The 16511-nt window shown below is 36.4% G+C and overlaps 3 protein-coding genes across 4 annotated transcripts; 2 read left to right on the forward strand and 1 right to left on the reverse strand.

Annotated features, from left to right (window-relative positions):
* The first annotated feature begins 2036 nt into the window (after positions 1–2036).
* Positions 2037–6203, forward strand: LOC116126442 (lipoxygenase 6, chloroplastic). The gene is made up of 9 exons (XM_031412135.1): positions 2037–2515; positions 2721–2998; positions 3106–3343; positions 3436–3759; positions 3908–3993; positions 4081–4188; positions 4397–4698; positions 4858–5124; positions 5224–6203. The coding sequence occupies exons 1-9, from the start codon at positions 2110–2112 to the stop codon at positions 5981–5983; spliced, it is 2769 nt and encodes a 922-aa protein (XP_031267995.1). The 5' UTR covers positions 2037–2109; the 3' UTR covers positions 5984–6203.
* A 648-nt stretch (positions 6204–6851) lies between these two features.
* On the reverse strand, positions 6852–9168 carry LOC116126455 (4-coumarate--CoA ligase-like 9). Of its 2 annotated transcripts, XM_031412148.1 has the most exons (6): positions 8039–9168; positions 7743–7932; positions 7498–7643; positions 7330–7397; positions 7119–7221; positions 6852–7031 (listed from the first exon to the last, which is right to left on the reverse strand). In XM_031412148.1, exons 1-6 carry the CDS (start codon positions 9053–9055, stop codon positions 6906–6908), a joined length of 1650 nt encoding a protein of 549 aa, XP_031268008.1. In that variant the 5' UTR covers positions 9056–9168; the 3' UTR covers positions 6852–6905. The 2 variants fall into 2 exon arrangements, with proteins under 2 accessions (XP_031268008.1, XP_031268009.1); XM_031412149.1 differs by lacking the exons at positions 6852–7031; positions 7330–7397 and having other exon boundaries at positions 7125–7221.
* Positions 9169–10696: 1528 nt separating this feature from the next.
* On the forward strand, positions 10697–14660 carry LOC116126420. Its single transcript, XM_031412112.1, has 4 exons — positions 10697–11280; positions 12066–12497; positions 12764–13070; positions 13998–14660. Exons 1-4 carry the CDS (start codon positions 10795–10797, stop codon positions 14138–14140), a joined length of 1368 nt encoding a protein of 455 aa, XP_031267972.1. The 5' UTR covers positions 10697–10794; the 3' UTR covers positions 14141–14660.
* The last annotated feature ends 1851 nt before the right edge of the window (positions 14661–16511 follow it).

Below are 16511 nucleotides of genomic sequence, written 5' to 3' on the forward strand. Positions count from 1 at the left end.
GAAGGTGATATTAAGACTAAAGTAAGTCAAACATTTTAACTCTTGTTTTTAGATCACAACATATTAATTAAGAGATATGTTTTATTTTTTTAATTCGATTTGTACAGATGATTCACGTTGTTCAGTTGAGGAAGTCAACATTCAACAGTCCATTTTTGTCTTCTATAAACAATAGTTTTACATCATTAAAATAAGACTTTGATTATTAAATACTATTTTTTCGATGCTCTCATTTTAATTATAATGAAATTAATAACTCATTTATATAAACAAAGAATAATAAAAATATCAATATTATAATGCATGAGGGGACTAATAAAATTACTCATAACTATTATTAGGATGGGTCGGGCATAATACAATGTCATATAAGTGCATGATAAATTTTAATTAGTTCTGAAAAAATTAGCTAAAATGTATGTAAGTTGAGATTAAAAAAAAATAATTAATTAAATTTTTTATTTAATATATTAATACTGCGTTGTAGCATAACTACTGCACTATAGCCAAAACCCGTAAATAACAGATGGTGCACTGAAAAATCATGCCTCTACCATATTATTTTATTTTAATAAGTAAATAAATTTTTCGTTTTCCTTGATAATACTTTTTTCACCTAAAAAGTTTCAAAATATCATTTTCACTCAAAATTTATATTTCGTAAATACTTAAAATATACTTTATTTTCTCAATCAGTGTTCGACGAGTTATTAAAAGTGAATGTAAGAGAGATTTTATACAGTGAAGGCCAGTGGATAGAATAGTAATGATTGATTGAATATTCGTTGTCAACATTAGTTAAAAATCGGTTAAGAACAGGAAACTCTAGTTTTAGTAGTTATCGGCAACCAATGAGAAAATATGTGGTAGATTGAGAGAAATTTTATAGAGAAGAGACCGGAGGTTCAAATGATGATGATGAAAAGAATTTTTGTCATCAAAATCAGTTTTGGATAATAATGGAATATTAACTTTGGGTGAAAAGGGGATATTTTGAAACTTTTTTAGTGAAAATGTGACCTTACAGTCAGCTTTGGGTGAAGAAAACCCAAAGTTTGGAGAAACGACACTTTTCCACCCTTCAAGTTTTAAAATGACACTTTCCCAACCTTCGTTAGGTTTTGTTATATTTTCCGTTAATATTTTATTGAACAGATAAAAATGCCCATAAATATTTGACTTTATAAATTTTTTATTTAACCAAAAATTCAAATATTAAAACGTTAAAAATGAAAAAATAATTAATCCTTACTTAAAAAATTAGGAGTAATGCTATGCAATTGTTTAAAGCTAAATGATCTTAATATTTATTTATTTATAATATCATCAATATCTCATCACTATTATTCAATAATCTACTAAATTTATAATTTTTTTCATTTTTACTAATAAACATAAAAAAATCAATATTCTTAATTAATTAAATAAACAAAGGAGAAAAATATTTTTACACTTAAACTAATAAATAATTGAGTAAAGACTTTGACTTAACTTAACTAAATTTTAATTTATAATAAACTATTTAAGGATATTTTCATCTTTTCAGTTAAATATTATTAGAAAATACTAACAGAACCTGATGAAGGGTGGGAAAGTGTCATTTTGAAACTTAACGGGTGGAAAAGGTTGTTCGCAAAACCTTGGGTGGAAAAACGTCGTTCTTCCATTAAAAAAAATAAAATAAAATAAAATAAAAAATCGTTTACTCTTTTAATAACCACGATATTCAGTGCCTTATCAGTTTTCTCTGTCCAAATTACTATTCTTTAAATATTATTACTGTTTTGCTGATTTACATCATACCTACTATTTATACGCTCCTTTGTTATGTGAGATCACCTCCCAATAAACCATCTACCATAGCTAACTTCAGTTCCATCTCATTGGTTCGTGCCTTTCACGCTCTTTATATTGACTGGTGTTCTCTTGTCAGCTACCACTAATAATTATATAAATATAGTACTTGTCTTTGTCTCCAGGTTTCTCTATCAGCTTCCAACGCTTGGATTAAGATACTAAATAAAAAAAACGGTACCGTTTCGTCTTAGGCCAAAAGTAGATCACCTTTTTCTCTTCATTTTAGCATTGACTTGAAGAGACCAGCAGAGGATGTATGCAGTAAAGCCAATGTCTTCAGCTTTCAAAGTACAGCTCTTGACTGGCCCTGCTTTCCGGCGAGCTCCGGCCATCTCCAGAGCCGGAAAAAACGGGGTTCCCCGGCTGACCGGTGTGGCCCGTTCGACGTTCTGGCCGATTCGGGCCGTAGTGAATAGTGACCAGAACAAAGCTACAGAAACTGCTGAAAAGTCAGTGGAGAGAAAGGACGTTAATGGTTCCTTGTTAGTTTCTCCTCCTACTGAAAAAGAAGGGATGGTTGACGTGAGAGCAGTGATCACTATAAGGAAGAAGATGAAAGAAAAGCTCGTTGATAAGATAGAAGATCAGTGGGAGTATTTCATTAATGGGATTGGTCAAGGCATCATGATTCAGCTTATAAGTGAAGAGATTGATCCTGGTTAATCCATTACTTTCTCTTCGTAGCTTTATTTTTTTTTTCTTTTCAAGTCTTAATAGCTTGTATTTGTTTACCCCTGAATTTAACGGTTATATGAGAAAATATAACGGTCTAAAATTAGTTCTTGAGTGGATCACGTTTGTTGTTGCTTAAAGGTTTTTTTTTTGTTTACATAATCAATGAACTTGTCTTGTTGTTCTTGCAGTTACGAGCTCAGGGAAGAGTGTGGAATCTTCAGTGAGGGGGTGGTTGCCGAAGCCATCAAGTGATTTTAACATTGTTGAATATGGAGCTGATTTCAGTGTGCCATCTGATTTTGGTAATCCTGGGGCTGTTCTCATCACAAATCTTCATGGCAAGGAGTTTTACTTGTTGGAGATTACTGTTCACGGTTTTGATGGAGGCCCCATCTTCTTCCCAGCAAACACATGGATCCATTCCCGGAATGATAATCCTGAAAGTAGAATAATCTTCAGAAATCAAGTGAGAACTACCAAGCAATATTACTATTTGTCGTTTTCCCTTTGTTTGTATCCACTAAAGTTTGATGAATGGCTTTGAATGTGTACATTATGACTGTGAATAAACAGGCATATCTACCATCACAAACACCAGCTGGTATCAGAGATCTAAGACGTGAAGATTTATTGAGCATTCGTGGTAATGGAAAAGGAAAGAGAAAGGTTCATGATAGAATTTATGATTATGATGTGTATAATGATTTGGGAAATCCTGATAAAGATCAAGATCTTGCTAGACCTGTCCTGGGCAATGAGGAATGGCCTTATCCTAGGCGTTGTAGAACTGGCCGACCGCCATCCAAGAAAGGTATTCTGTTCTGAATAGTATTATTATTATTATTTTGCAATTTCTTCATGTTGAACTACCAATTCATTGGGTATTTTTCATGAATTTCTTAGATCCTCGTTCTGAGAGTAGAATCGAAAAGCCCCATCCTGTGTATGTACCTCGAGATGAAACTTTCGAGGAGATCAAACAGAACACTTTTTCTGCTGGAAGGTTGAAGGCTGTGCTTCATAATCTTATACCATCAATTGCGGCTACATTGTCAAGTTCGGACATCCCCTTCACTTGCTTTTCTGATATTGATAAGTTATATAACAATGGTTTCTTTCTAAAAGATGATGAACAAGACACAAAGGAGAATCCATTAAATGTGATGAAACTGGTTCTCAGTGCTGGCCAAAAGTTATTGAAATATGAAATCCCAGCTGTTATAAAAAGTAAGTTGTCCACGCACTTATCTTTCTCTATAGACTATAGAGCGGTACATTAAAATCTCTGACCACATCTACTTTTCAATCATTTCTAGAGGCACTTAAGGAAATCCTAATCATTTCTGAACCTTTTTTTTTTTTTTACTTTGTCCAGGTGACAGGTTTGCATGGCTGAGAGACAATGAGTTTGCTCGCCAAACTTTGGCTGGGGTTAACCCAGTGAACATTGAGATTTTGAAGGTAATATTTATGACCATTTCTATCTGTTTCTTTGTATATTATGCTTAAATTATGTCCTGGAAAGTTTCAAGTGATGTTCTATTACAGGAATTTCCAATTCTCAGTAAACTGGATCCTGCTGTTTATGGACCTCCGGAATCAGCAATCACAAAGGAACTGATAGAGGAAGAACTTAGTGGAATGAGTGTTGAAAAGGTATTGATATCATGTTTGTTATGTAAATGAATTCATGCCCCTTTTTGATCCGATGCTTAATTTCATGGACGCCTTACAATTTGTATGTTAAGTCAATGGAACAACTTAAAGCTAAAACAGAACAGCCATCTATTGCACCAATGTTTGATTGCTGCTCTTCAAGTTCATTATAACAATTGAACTAACTCTCAAATATTTGGTGATACAGGCTATTGAGGAGAAGAGATTGTTCATTCTTGATTACCATGACATGCTTTTGCCATTTATCAACAAAATAAATTCTTTGCCAGAGAGAAAAGCTTATGCCTCTAGGACAATTTTTTTCTATACCAAGAAGGGTGTTCTGAAGCCAATAGCTATCGAACTTTCACTTCCTCCAACACCTTCATCGCCTTGGAATAAACGTGTTTACACTCATGGACATGATGCTACATCGTATTGGATTTGGAAGCTTGCAAAAGCTCACGTTTGCTCAGTCGATGCAGGAGTCCATCAACTAGTAAATCACTGGTAAATAATTACTGATTTAATTACAGCAAATTTTTTAATGTTGCCTTATTGATTAAGCTTAATCCTTGCTGTAAATTTTTTTTCAATGTATAACTAATCTGAATTGATTCTAAAACCATGAACATTACTTAAGACTAATACCATATCTGGATTTCACAGGTTGAGAACTCATGCTTCTATGGAACCTTACATAATTGCAACACACAGACATCTTAGCTCAATGCACCCTATTTACAAGTTGCTTCATCCTCATATGCGCTACACGCTAGAAATTAACGCGCTTGCACGGCAAAGTTTAATAAATGGAGGAGGAATAATTGAGGCTTCTTTCGGTCCAGGAAAATATGCCATGGAAATAAGCTCTGCAGCCTACAAGAGTATGTGGAGGTTCGATATGGAGGCATTGCCTGCAGATCTCATTCGACGGTTAGCTTCTGATGCATTAAAATCCATAATTCTTTGCATTTTACTCTTCCAATTTCTTAAAACTAAAGATTGTAATCACCTGCTGATGAAAATTTTCAGGGGTATGGCTGTGGAGGATCCTTCAATGCCCTGTGGTGTAAAACTTGTAATTGAAGACTACCCTTATGCATCGGATGGACTTCTTGTCTGGTCTGCTATAGAAGAGTGGGTAAAATCCTATGTCGAACACTTCTATTCGGAGCCTAATTCTGTCACATCTGATGTTGAGCTCCAAGCATGGTGGAATGAGATTAAGAACAGAGGGCACTATGACAAAAGGAATGAACCCTGGTGGCCAACACTCAACACCAAAGAGGACTTGTCCAAGATAGTTACAATAATGATCTGGATTGCTTCTGGTCAGCACGCGGCCATAAACTTTGGGCAGTATCCCTTCGGAGGATATGTCCCTAACCGTCCGACTCTGATGAGAAGACTCATCCCACAAGAAAACGAGCCTCGTTATGAGAAATTTATTTCAAACCCTCAGCAAACGTTTCTGTCTTCTTTGCCGACTCAACTTCAAGCCACTAAGGTGATGGCTGTTCAAGACACCTTGTCCACTCACTCTGCGGATGAAGAGTACCTGGGTCAGATGAGCAAACTGCACGGTCATTGGATCAATGACAATGAAGTTCGGAACATGTTTAATAAATTCTCTGCGAAGCTAGAGGAGATTGAGAAGATAATAAATGATAGAAACAAGAATAATCATCTTAAAAGCAGATGTGGTGCAGGCATTCCCCCTTATGAACTGCTTCTTCGTTCGTCAGGTCCAGGAGTAACCGGTCGAGGAATCCCCAACAGTATTTCCATCTGAAGGATTTAGCTGAACTGAGGCCTTAATATCTTTTTTCTTGTTTCTGGTTACAAGTGGCAGTGTACACCATTTTCTTTTGTTAAACTTGTGCATTTGTAATCATCTTCAGTAAATGTTTTGGACCTATTGTAACCCCCAAAATTAGAGAATAAAAAGCTCTGTAATTTGTAGGTGAGATGTAACAGAATATGAAAATTACAATTATGTAAATTGGCTCTGAGTCTGACCTTACCTTTGAAAAAAAAAATACAAACTACATCTAGCAGCTGATGTTTTTATTTTTTTTTTATTTTTAACACTTTCTTTCCAGTCATAATCAGTGGTTATTTTGGTTATTGGATCGCAGTGATTAGGAACCCAGCCTGGCCTGACCGATTGAACTGGTTCAACCGCCTCGGGTTACAAATGTTCCTATTCATTCAAAAACCTAAAAAGTAGAACATCAATCCATAAACAATTAAAGGCTGGAATGTTAAGATTTTTTAAAAGGAATGGTCGGTGAGTGAAATGATGGTGACGAAGGTGATTTTCGGTGAGTGAATCGATCGAAAATCGTAAAAATAAGTTACCAGAAAAAACCCGTTGTTACCAGAGATTGGGGAGGCTAACGAGGGAGGAGTGAGATGTCCACACCGATGGCGGTGTTTAGGATGTTTTGCAAGATTGCAAATATATAGGGACTTATATGTAATTTTTAAGGGTATTTTTATTGGATTTCAAACCTTTGGACACCGGTTAAACTGCTCGACCTGAGACCCCATGGCGTGGCCGGGTCACTGCACAGGTCAGCTTTCTAATCAGTGTTGGGTTTTCGCCCACAATCCTTATCTGGCCGAACTTCTGGGAAGATAATAATAAATGACGATAACATGTGTGAATTTTCATTTATTTGCATTCATTGAATGCAGCATTTCCAAAAAATTTACAGCTTGGAAATAGTACTTGATTGTGCAAGTTTGATTAATTCCTTCCTCAACACTTTACCTGACGCATTCCTGGGAAGGGAATTAATGAAATTCACCTGTCGTATTCTCTTGTATGGAGCAACCTACAGACAGAATTTCCAAGAGATGAGGGGGAAAAACGGTTTAGATCAGTCAAAATTGCATATTCTATTATTCATAAAGCAGCACACCTGTTTGTTAATGAAATCCATGATCTTTGATTCACCAATGATTCTTCCACATTTTCTCACCACAAAAGCCATTGGTACTTGACCTGTTAGCTCATCTGGGTACCTGCCATAGATATGATGCTTGTTACACATAATTTGTTCGATTAAACAAGATTCATCGTTTACCCCCTTCACATAGAACCATAAAGTAGAAATGAATCAAATGATATACGGAATCACAGCTGCATCGACTATATCCGGATGAGATTGGAGTAGATGCTCCAGTTCTGCTGGGGCAACCTAATACAATGTGGAAATATGCACCTCATTTGCAGAATTGATTATTCAAACTAGAAAATTAAGTGAATTTGAGACTGCAACGAAAGACCTCAAGTCCAACCTGGTATCCTTTGTATTTGATCAATTCTTTTATCCTGTCCAGGTAAAAAAGAAATCCCTCATTGTCTATGTAACAAAGGTCTCCAGTTCTTAACCACCCCGCCGAATCCAGAACATTAGCAGTTGCTTCTTCATCACCAACATAACCTGTAAAACGTTAACAAAATCCACGCAACTGCAAGTAAATACAAACATATATGACAAGAACAATCCTCAAATGATAAACAAACAGACAAACAATTATACCCTTCATAGTGAATGATCCCCTGATCCAAAGCTCTCCAGGTCTTCCAGGAGGCTGCGCAATGCCCGTATCGGGGTCAACAATTTTAGCTTCACAATTTGGTGCAAGTTTTCCTGTAGCTCCGACTACCTGGCATTCTTTTGGACCCTCCGTTCCAAAAACTCGGCCGGTTGATTCAGTCAGCCCATATCCCTTCATACCATTAAAACCAATTCGTCTTTAATAATAAGTTAACACCATCAACAATAACTAGACTCCACTCTGAATATGCCAAACTGTTAAAACTCAATTTACTAACCTGAGCTAGTTGCACTTGAGGTAAACGTTGCTTTAATTTTTTAATAATGCTCAACGCCAAAGGGGCTCCACCACAGGCCAAACTTTCAAGCTTGCTTAAATCGTAACCGTTCATCGAACCACCATCTTGAGCCATCATAAAAACGATGGGTGGAGCCAAGGCCACGTGGTTGACTCTCAACTCCTCGATAGCTCTCAAGAAAACCCCAAAATAAAACCTTCCCATGCACACCAAACTCTGCCCCAACGCCAACGCCGTCACACAGTACCGGAACCCGTAGACATGGAAATACGGAACCGCACACAACGCAACAGCGGGAGTCTCCCTCACTGAACGAACCGCAAGAGCTCCCGCCAATGAAGATATCCAGTTCCGTTGAGTCAAGACCACCCCTTTGATCATCCCCGTCGTCCCTGAAGAGTACAAAATCGCCGCCGGATCCAACTGCGAAACACTTACCCGGTCCAGCTCAGAATCCAAATCCCGTTCATCCAATTGGCTCGTCATGAAAGATTCAAACTCAAGCGAGTCAAGAAGAATAGTGCCGCATTTAAGCGAGGGGATTACATCAGCAGCCTCTGACGTGGCAAACGCAATGACCGGTTTTGAGAGCTGAATTTGGCGGAGAATCTCCGGTTTCGTATTGGCGGGATTTGAAGGAGAGACGGTGACACCAATTAAGAAGAGAGAAAAGTAAAGAATGGGTACGTGGATTGAATTTTGGGAAAGAACAAAAGCTGTGTCGTTCTTGGAGAGGTTAAACTTGGTTTTGAGGGAGAAAGCGAGGGTTTTGATGCGAAGGATGAAGTCAGAGTAGAGAATGCGGCGGCGGGTGAGGGCGTCGATGAGGGCGGCGGTGTGCGGCGGCGGAGGGTGGGAATTAAGGATAGAGAAGAGGTAGGAAGTGATGGAGAGAGGGGTGGTTAGAGGAGGGAGAGGAACAGAGGGGCGGGGGCTGTGGTAGATGTTGGTTTGGGAGCAAAAGCCACTTCGAGGATCGAACTGTTGGTTAGCCATTATTGATGGGAGAGGTTTTGGTGAAAATTGTTGTGAAAATGAAGGGCATAGAGACCGTTACATGCAATAGATGAGATGAGCGGAGAGTTTGATTTGGCGAGAACTATTTGATTTGAAATGTTGAATTCACGTAAAATGAGATTTAGAAAGAATCCGTACAATTAAAATGCGACATAATAGTTCATAATTAATCAGTTTGTATTTAATTAAGTAATAATCTATTATAATTAATCAATTTATATTTAATTAAGTATGATCCATTATCAATTGACACATTGTTTTTATTAGAAAAAGTTAATAAAAAAGGTTTTTCAATATAATATTATTCGATTAGAAATTTTCATTTCTCTTTCAAATAACAAATTCGAACCACCCCCGCCAATATCGACCACACCATCGCCGTCTATCCTCTTCCACTATGGCTTCCAACCGCATCGCCACTCTCAATTGCCATTTATCTTTTTCCTCTTCCACTACCACTCTCCATCGAAATCCTCATTTCCCTCTCAAACCATTGTCAAAGTCAGATTACATAGACTTTAACAAAGAAGGGGTTTTATAACAATATCCAAAACCAGAGGAGGCTTATTGTTATATCGGTATCTAGAAGGGACTTAATTTATCTTAAAAATAATTATGAAAGAAAATATTTTTTTCGAAAATTGTTAGGAAAAAGTAGAGGAGAAACATACATCTTTTTTCAGATAAAACAAATGCAATATCCTAACGTACTGACTAATCCTATGGATATATCATTTATTTTAATTTATATATGATAATACATTTTGATATATAAATTAGTTTGTACATATAGTATTAAAAATGAAATAAAATGACAAGACTAAATAAAAATACCCAAGATTAGTAGTTAGTTAAACAAGGCTCAATCAAAGCTGATGAAAGAGACTCAGTTAAGCCCAAAGACAGACATTATGGGTCAATAGCAAATCATAAGCCCAAACATTCAACTGTCCATTGGAAATTACTCCTACAGTTAGATTTTGGTTGTAGATTTGATTGAGAAAGACTTGATCAACGTGATTACTTTAAATTTTGATTAATACTTTAAATTAAAAAAAACTCCCATTCCAAGAGTAAAACGTGAATGGCTTCACGCCATAGAATACGACCACTTGGTAACTCTTCTGTCTGATTAAAGAAAAAAAAAAGACAAAAAACAAAGACCCAAAACAAAGAAAAGAATTATTCCAGTTTCCCAGGGGAGAGCTTTTCGATCAAAATTCAGCAAAATCTACAACCTTTATCCTGTACCTGCCATTCTATCATATTCCATGTACCCTACCAATCAGTATCTTCATATAACTTCGAACCTATCTTCACACAGCTTTTGCTTCTTACTTTTCAGAAACAGATGGACGTATGAAAATTTTAATTAATCGTAAAGAGTTTCATTTTATTTAATTAATAATTGAATATGGAATAAAATAATGAATAAATTGTGCCGGGTAGATCAAATAATCAATCTGGGTTTGATTCTAGTACAAGAAATGGGCTAATGAAGAGGAGGGCAATCAATGGTAGCTGGATCTATGATTGAACACCACTTGTCTTTGTCTCTCTTCAATTCAATTCAAACATTTTCTTTCTTTGAGAAAATCTCAATTTCAAGTCTTTGTCTAATCTGAAAACCCATTAATCGAACAATATTGACAGCTGTTTTTTTTTTCTTGATAAAAAGTAAAATCTGAAACATCACTTCTACTTCTGGTAGTAAATTCATGGCTGATCCTCACATAAACGTACAACAAACAGACCCACCTCCCGCCCAAATACCTCTTCTCAATTCAAACACAAACCACACTCAAAATAATCATCAACATCAACAACACCCAAACGAAAACCGTAACCAGCACCAAGAAACCGATCTTGACAGGACGCTTAAAAGGCTTGAAAATTTTCTGTCTATTCTTGGTTTCAACCAGTCTTCAGTTCTGGGTTTTGTCTTGTCTTGGTCTGCTTTTCTACTGATTGGAGTGTTGCTCCCAGTTGTGATACTTGAACTCTCCAATTGTCCTGGGTGTGAGAAGGGTCAAATTAAGGATTTTGAGCTGGTTATTGTGGCATCTCAGGCGTGTGTTGCGGCTGTTTCTTTGCTTTGTCTTTCCCATAATCTTCGTAAACATGGTATCAGAAGGTTTCTTTTTGTTGATCGTTACAGTGGCCAAATGGCCCGCTTTAGCAAACACTACATTCAGCAGATAAGGGTAACCATTACTTCATACTTTTCATGGATTTATTGTCTCCGGTGATCATTTCGAGAAGTTCGATGATTTATTGATTACTATTGCAACTTATTCTGATTTGTTCAAAATAGAAATGAGTTTCTTTAAATTTCAATAATATCAAATTTTTAGATTCTAGGTTTATGATATTAGAATTTGAATTGTAACTAGAGATTAACTTTTAAATCCAATTTATAGAAACGAATGTTCATAGATAAGAATCTATGAAATTACCAGAATTTCAATGTTTCTATAAATAGAAGGTCTCAACCTGGTCCCAGAACCAATTTCATTCAAATTTGCATATCTTGTTCTTAGTTTTATACACCCTTTTATTGAGTTTTCAGCCACCAGAAAATTAACTTGTCAAGATTCAAAAACCTGCCCTAAAATTGAAATCTATTGTTTACAAAATTGCAAAATAATGGCCTGGATATGTGGAATGGAGGAAGAGGATGCTTGCACTGACCCATACTGGTTTGCAATTGAGGCTTAATTGACAACCAACCTCAAATGCTTGACCAGAATGTGTTCGAGTGCATAATAAGACTTGCTCTCGTTAAGTGATTGACAGGTGTCATAATGCATTCTATTCAAAATGTTTTGTTTAATTGTTTAATATGTTGTTCACTTACTCTTCCGGCAATTGCAATACCCTCAAGGATTTAAATTAAATTTGTCACAAGTATATAGAAGAATTAGTTTAACTCATGATATCTAATCTTTATTGTAATGAAGGAATTGGTTTGGATAATCTATTTTTACAGGGTTCTATACGCTTGCTTGTATTTTGGTCATTGCCATGTTTCATTCTGAAGACTGTTCGTGAGGTCGTCCGCATCTTATATGTACATCATGAATCATGGTGGCTGTCTACTGCAATTTGTTTAGCTTTGATTGTATCCTGGACTTATTTGAGTACGATATCTCTATCAGCCAGCATTTTGTTTCACCTAGTCTGCAATTTGCAAGTTATGCACTTTGAAGATTATGCAAAGCTCATGGAACACGAATCTGACGTTTTAGTATTAATAGAGGAGCACATGCGTCTACGGTATTATCTTTCTAAGATAAGCCACAGATTCCGTATTTATCTTCTTTTAGAGTTCCTGTTTGTCACAGCAAGCCTATTTGTGACTCTTTTCCAGACTACAGCATACAGTGGCATAATTACTTTCATAAATGGTGGTGATTTTGCAGTAAGTTCAGCACCCTTGTTTTTTTAATATATTGCTGAATAAAATGTATGTGGAACTTAGTGGTTTCACATTCCAAGCTCTTGAGTGGACATAAGCTTTCTAAATCTCTACTGATGGGAAAATCACATAACTTAAATAATATTTACAATCTCCTTATGTAATGAAAGTAACTAAGAAAATTTCTTCTTGTCCATGCTTGCATAGATCCTAGCTGCTCCATACTTTCTAACTTTAATCTCGTTGCCTTCTTTTCTTGACATTTCCAGGTGTCCTCAGTCGTTCAGGTTGTAGGCATAATTATTTGCTTACATGCAGCGACAAAAATTTCTCATAGGGCCCAAAACATCGCATCACTGGCAAGTAGATGGCATGCAGTGGCAACATGCAGCTCTACTGATGCATCTCAACTGAGAGCATCAAGCAGTGGGGGGAGCTTGGAAGCCTCTGGTGCATTGAACTCATTGCATATGAATTATTCTGAAAGTGATTTGGAGTCTTTAGATTATCTTTCAATGCCAACAAGTGCTCAACTGGCTTCGTATATGTCCTCATATCACAGAAGACAAGCCTTTGGTACGGAATTCAAATCTTGTTTCTCTATTTTGCGCCCTCTATATTCTGTTAATTGACAAAAATATATTTCTATCAGTCATAAGGGTGATGTGAGTAGATTACAGATGCCTTTTTATTTATAAATTATTGGGAGAAATAAATAGACTCAATTACTCTACTGTTATATTAGCAGCAAATAGATCAGGTGAACTTTCCACTACTGCTGATCTGTATCTGCAGCTTTTGAGCACGAGGATTGATATAAATTTGCTGTTTTTCTTTGTAACTTTTGCCCTGCAATAGACTATAGGTTTCACTGTTTTCATTTAACAAACACAAGGAAGGGATACATATGACCCATGGGCCAGTGGGGCGAGACCAGGTAGTATGTTTAAGTGTTCTATAACAGTATGTTATTTGCCTCTCATCTTGATAGTGGGTTAGGCAATTAAGCAAACACAGTAGTTCTTGTTGAGAGACATTTTACGTATTTCGTCAGGATACTCTAGGTTTTGGTCCTAATTGCAAGGGTAAGTTAATTAAAATAAGAATATCCAAAACTTAGTAAGGGAACTGCAAGTCACGGATTTTCACAATATATAAACAGTTAAAACTGTTTTAGTCAGTCACTTATAATGCATACTACTAGGACGTTTTAGGATATCTATTTTACCATCAATATCACACTTATGTGCTAAAATTGTTTTATTTTCCACATATATATAGACCATACCAAACTAGGACAAACAAAGCATTCTTTCAGGTCTTAGCATGTAACTTGTAAAAAATCTCTGTGTTGTTCCGCTGACCGCTGACTGATCTATTTGTTCACTTATATTGAATTTAAGAGTGAATCTTACTCAACTGTTTTCTACATTTTTCTGTCTCTGTACTTGTGTTAAGCATGTAGTGGTGACTCACGTTTTGTAACATCTCCTGGTTGTGCAGTACTGTATTTGCAGACAAACCCCGGGGGCATTACCATATTTGGATGGACAGTTGATAGGGCTCTTATCACAACAATCTTCTTCATTGAACTCTCTCTTGTTACATTTGTACTAGGAAAGACCATCATTTCTGGTACTAGTTAATCACCCTGTCAAGGCTGCTCTCAATACATCACATCTCCAGGAAATCAATGTTTGTTCAGGTTTTAAAAGGTGAAACCATCACCACCTATGCGCGGACATGCCCATGGGCAATCACAGAAAGCTTTCTCAAGTATGGAGAGATATCAGTATAAATGTTAGAAATTGCCCAGATAGAGGAGAAGAGAGGAAAAGCAGAGAGAGAGATAGTAAAGAGAGAAAAAGAAGTCCCCTGTTTTCAATTAAGTTACAAGTGAGAAAGTGATACTTTGTAAAGTTATGGCAAAAATTTTATATACACAACCAACGTTTACTTACACACTCTCGTCTCGAGCAATTTAATCTCAAAACTGTTGAGTGGATGTTGCTATTTGTATATATCATACATTGAACAAATTTTACGATAACAAGATGATGTTATCGTTGAGCGAAGTAATGTCATTTGGCCTTAAAATGCAGGCGAATGCAGCTGCTAGTTTTGATGCAGTGATGGCTACGTTTCCTGGGAGTCTAGAGTTTCTCGTTTAATAATTTCAGAAATCAGAGTTATGATTATTTATGGGCTCCCATTCATATTATATGGACGGATGTCCATTTCCAAAAAAATTTACCAGAAAAATAATAGACAGTTGTCCATTTTATTTGGACCAGTGTCTCCAAAAAATTTAAAAAAATTTTACATTTAATTGACAAGCGTCCCTTTTAAATGGACGCCTGTCCATTTTTAATTTAAAAAATTTTACATTCAATTTCTGTCTCAATCCAAAAAATTTACATTCATTTCTTTCTTGCTTTGCATTTTGTTTATAAATGAAAAAAAAAAAAAATTGATGATGGACTCAGTCCACTCATTTGGATGGTCGTCATACTATGACGACCATCCAAATGAGTGATGCATTGTTTTAAAAACGGCGCCGAGGGCAACCCCTCTGCTGCCGGGTCACGGTTCAACCGATCCAACTGGTTAGTTGCCGGTTGGACGCGTGACGTTATCACACATCATGATGACATTAGTATATTTTTGAAAAAACTTTTTTTTTTTCGTATTTCTATTTGTTAATTAGACAATAACAACTTAATTACTGTCTAACATTTCAAAGTTCAAATTCAACAATAATTCCAGCATAATTAAGTATTTAACAACAATTCAAAGTCCAAATCCAAATATGATATTGTATTTACATATTAAATGACAAAATACATAATAATTAATACAAAACATTTGATGCAAGTGTTTTTTTCTTTGATCCGTTTTCATGTTAGTTGAGCTTCACACACTAGCATCAAAATTCATCACCATCTCACCATCATCACATCATAACCATCACCATCATCTACGTAATTTCAGTAAAAATAGAAATCATAAGTTAAAGCTTGTTATTTTTTTAAATAGATACTAAGGTTAAAATATAAAGTTCCAGTAAAAAGTTTATATATAGTTTTTAAAAATGTAATAATACTTAATGTCATATGATTTTCAAAGTGATAGATGTTGTTGCCGTTTTTGCTTGTTGGCTTTACTTGTTTTGGTTCATGTAAATAAGAATATGACGTCATTAATAGAGAAAATGGATTAAAAATTGGTATGAATTGACCATATCTAATGCTCGCCGGCTTCATAAAATTCAAACCAATCTTATTGTTGACTCCCAAAGCAAACTTTGTTGACCACATCTTATTGTTTTACTAACTCTAAACCACTCATTTTCCATGGCGAATCTCGTCACATCCACCTCATCGTGAACAATTTTCCCATTCTCAAGAACCTGCCTCAGCATCCCCTTTCTCAATCGATCATACGTGGGCAACCGTTCGATTGCCGCCCACCTCAACTCCTCTTCATCATCCTGCCGTTGGCTCTGTGCAAACACATTTGTTTGTGAATTCCACGCCCCCCGGATGCTCGCTGACGCCAGACTTGCAGATGCCATCCACTTCCACCAACTCCTCGACTGCATCGTCGGGCGACAGCTCATCGTTCTCATTAGATCTTCTCCGGCCAAAGTCGCAGCCATCTTAGTTACAATTTGATTGCAATTTGAGTGGAGTTGATTGCGATTTGAGTGGGATTTCGGAGAGAAATTTTCGAAGAGAAGTTGAGAAATCTGAGAAATTTTAGTAGAGAAACTGAGAAAGAAAAGAAGTTGAGAAACAGAGAAAGGAAATCAGTGGAATGGGCTGCGATAGTGCGATTGCGTAGGGTTAGGGGTTTTTGAAATCAGACCGGTTTATCCGCCAATCCAACGGTTCATTGACTTTATCCAGGTTTTGACCGGGTTAAAGCCGTTTAATATATACTAACGGGTTTAATGTTGACTCGAACCAGACACATGACCGATTTCCAGTCCAACTGGTTGGACCGGCCGGTCTGGTC

This window comes from Pistacia vera, unplaced genomic scaffold (assembly GCF_008641045.1).
Source record: "Pistacia vera cultivar Batoury unplaced genomic scaffold, PisVer_v2 Contig18, whole genome shotgun sequence".
Classification (NCBI taxonomy): Eukaryota; Viridiplantae; Streptophyta; class Magnoliopsida; order Sapindales; family Anacardiaceae; genus Pistacia; species Pistacia vera.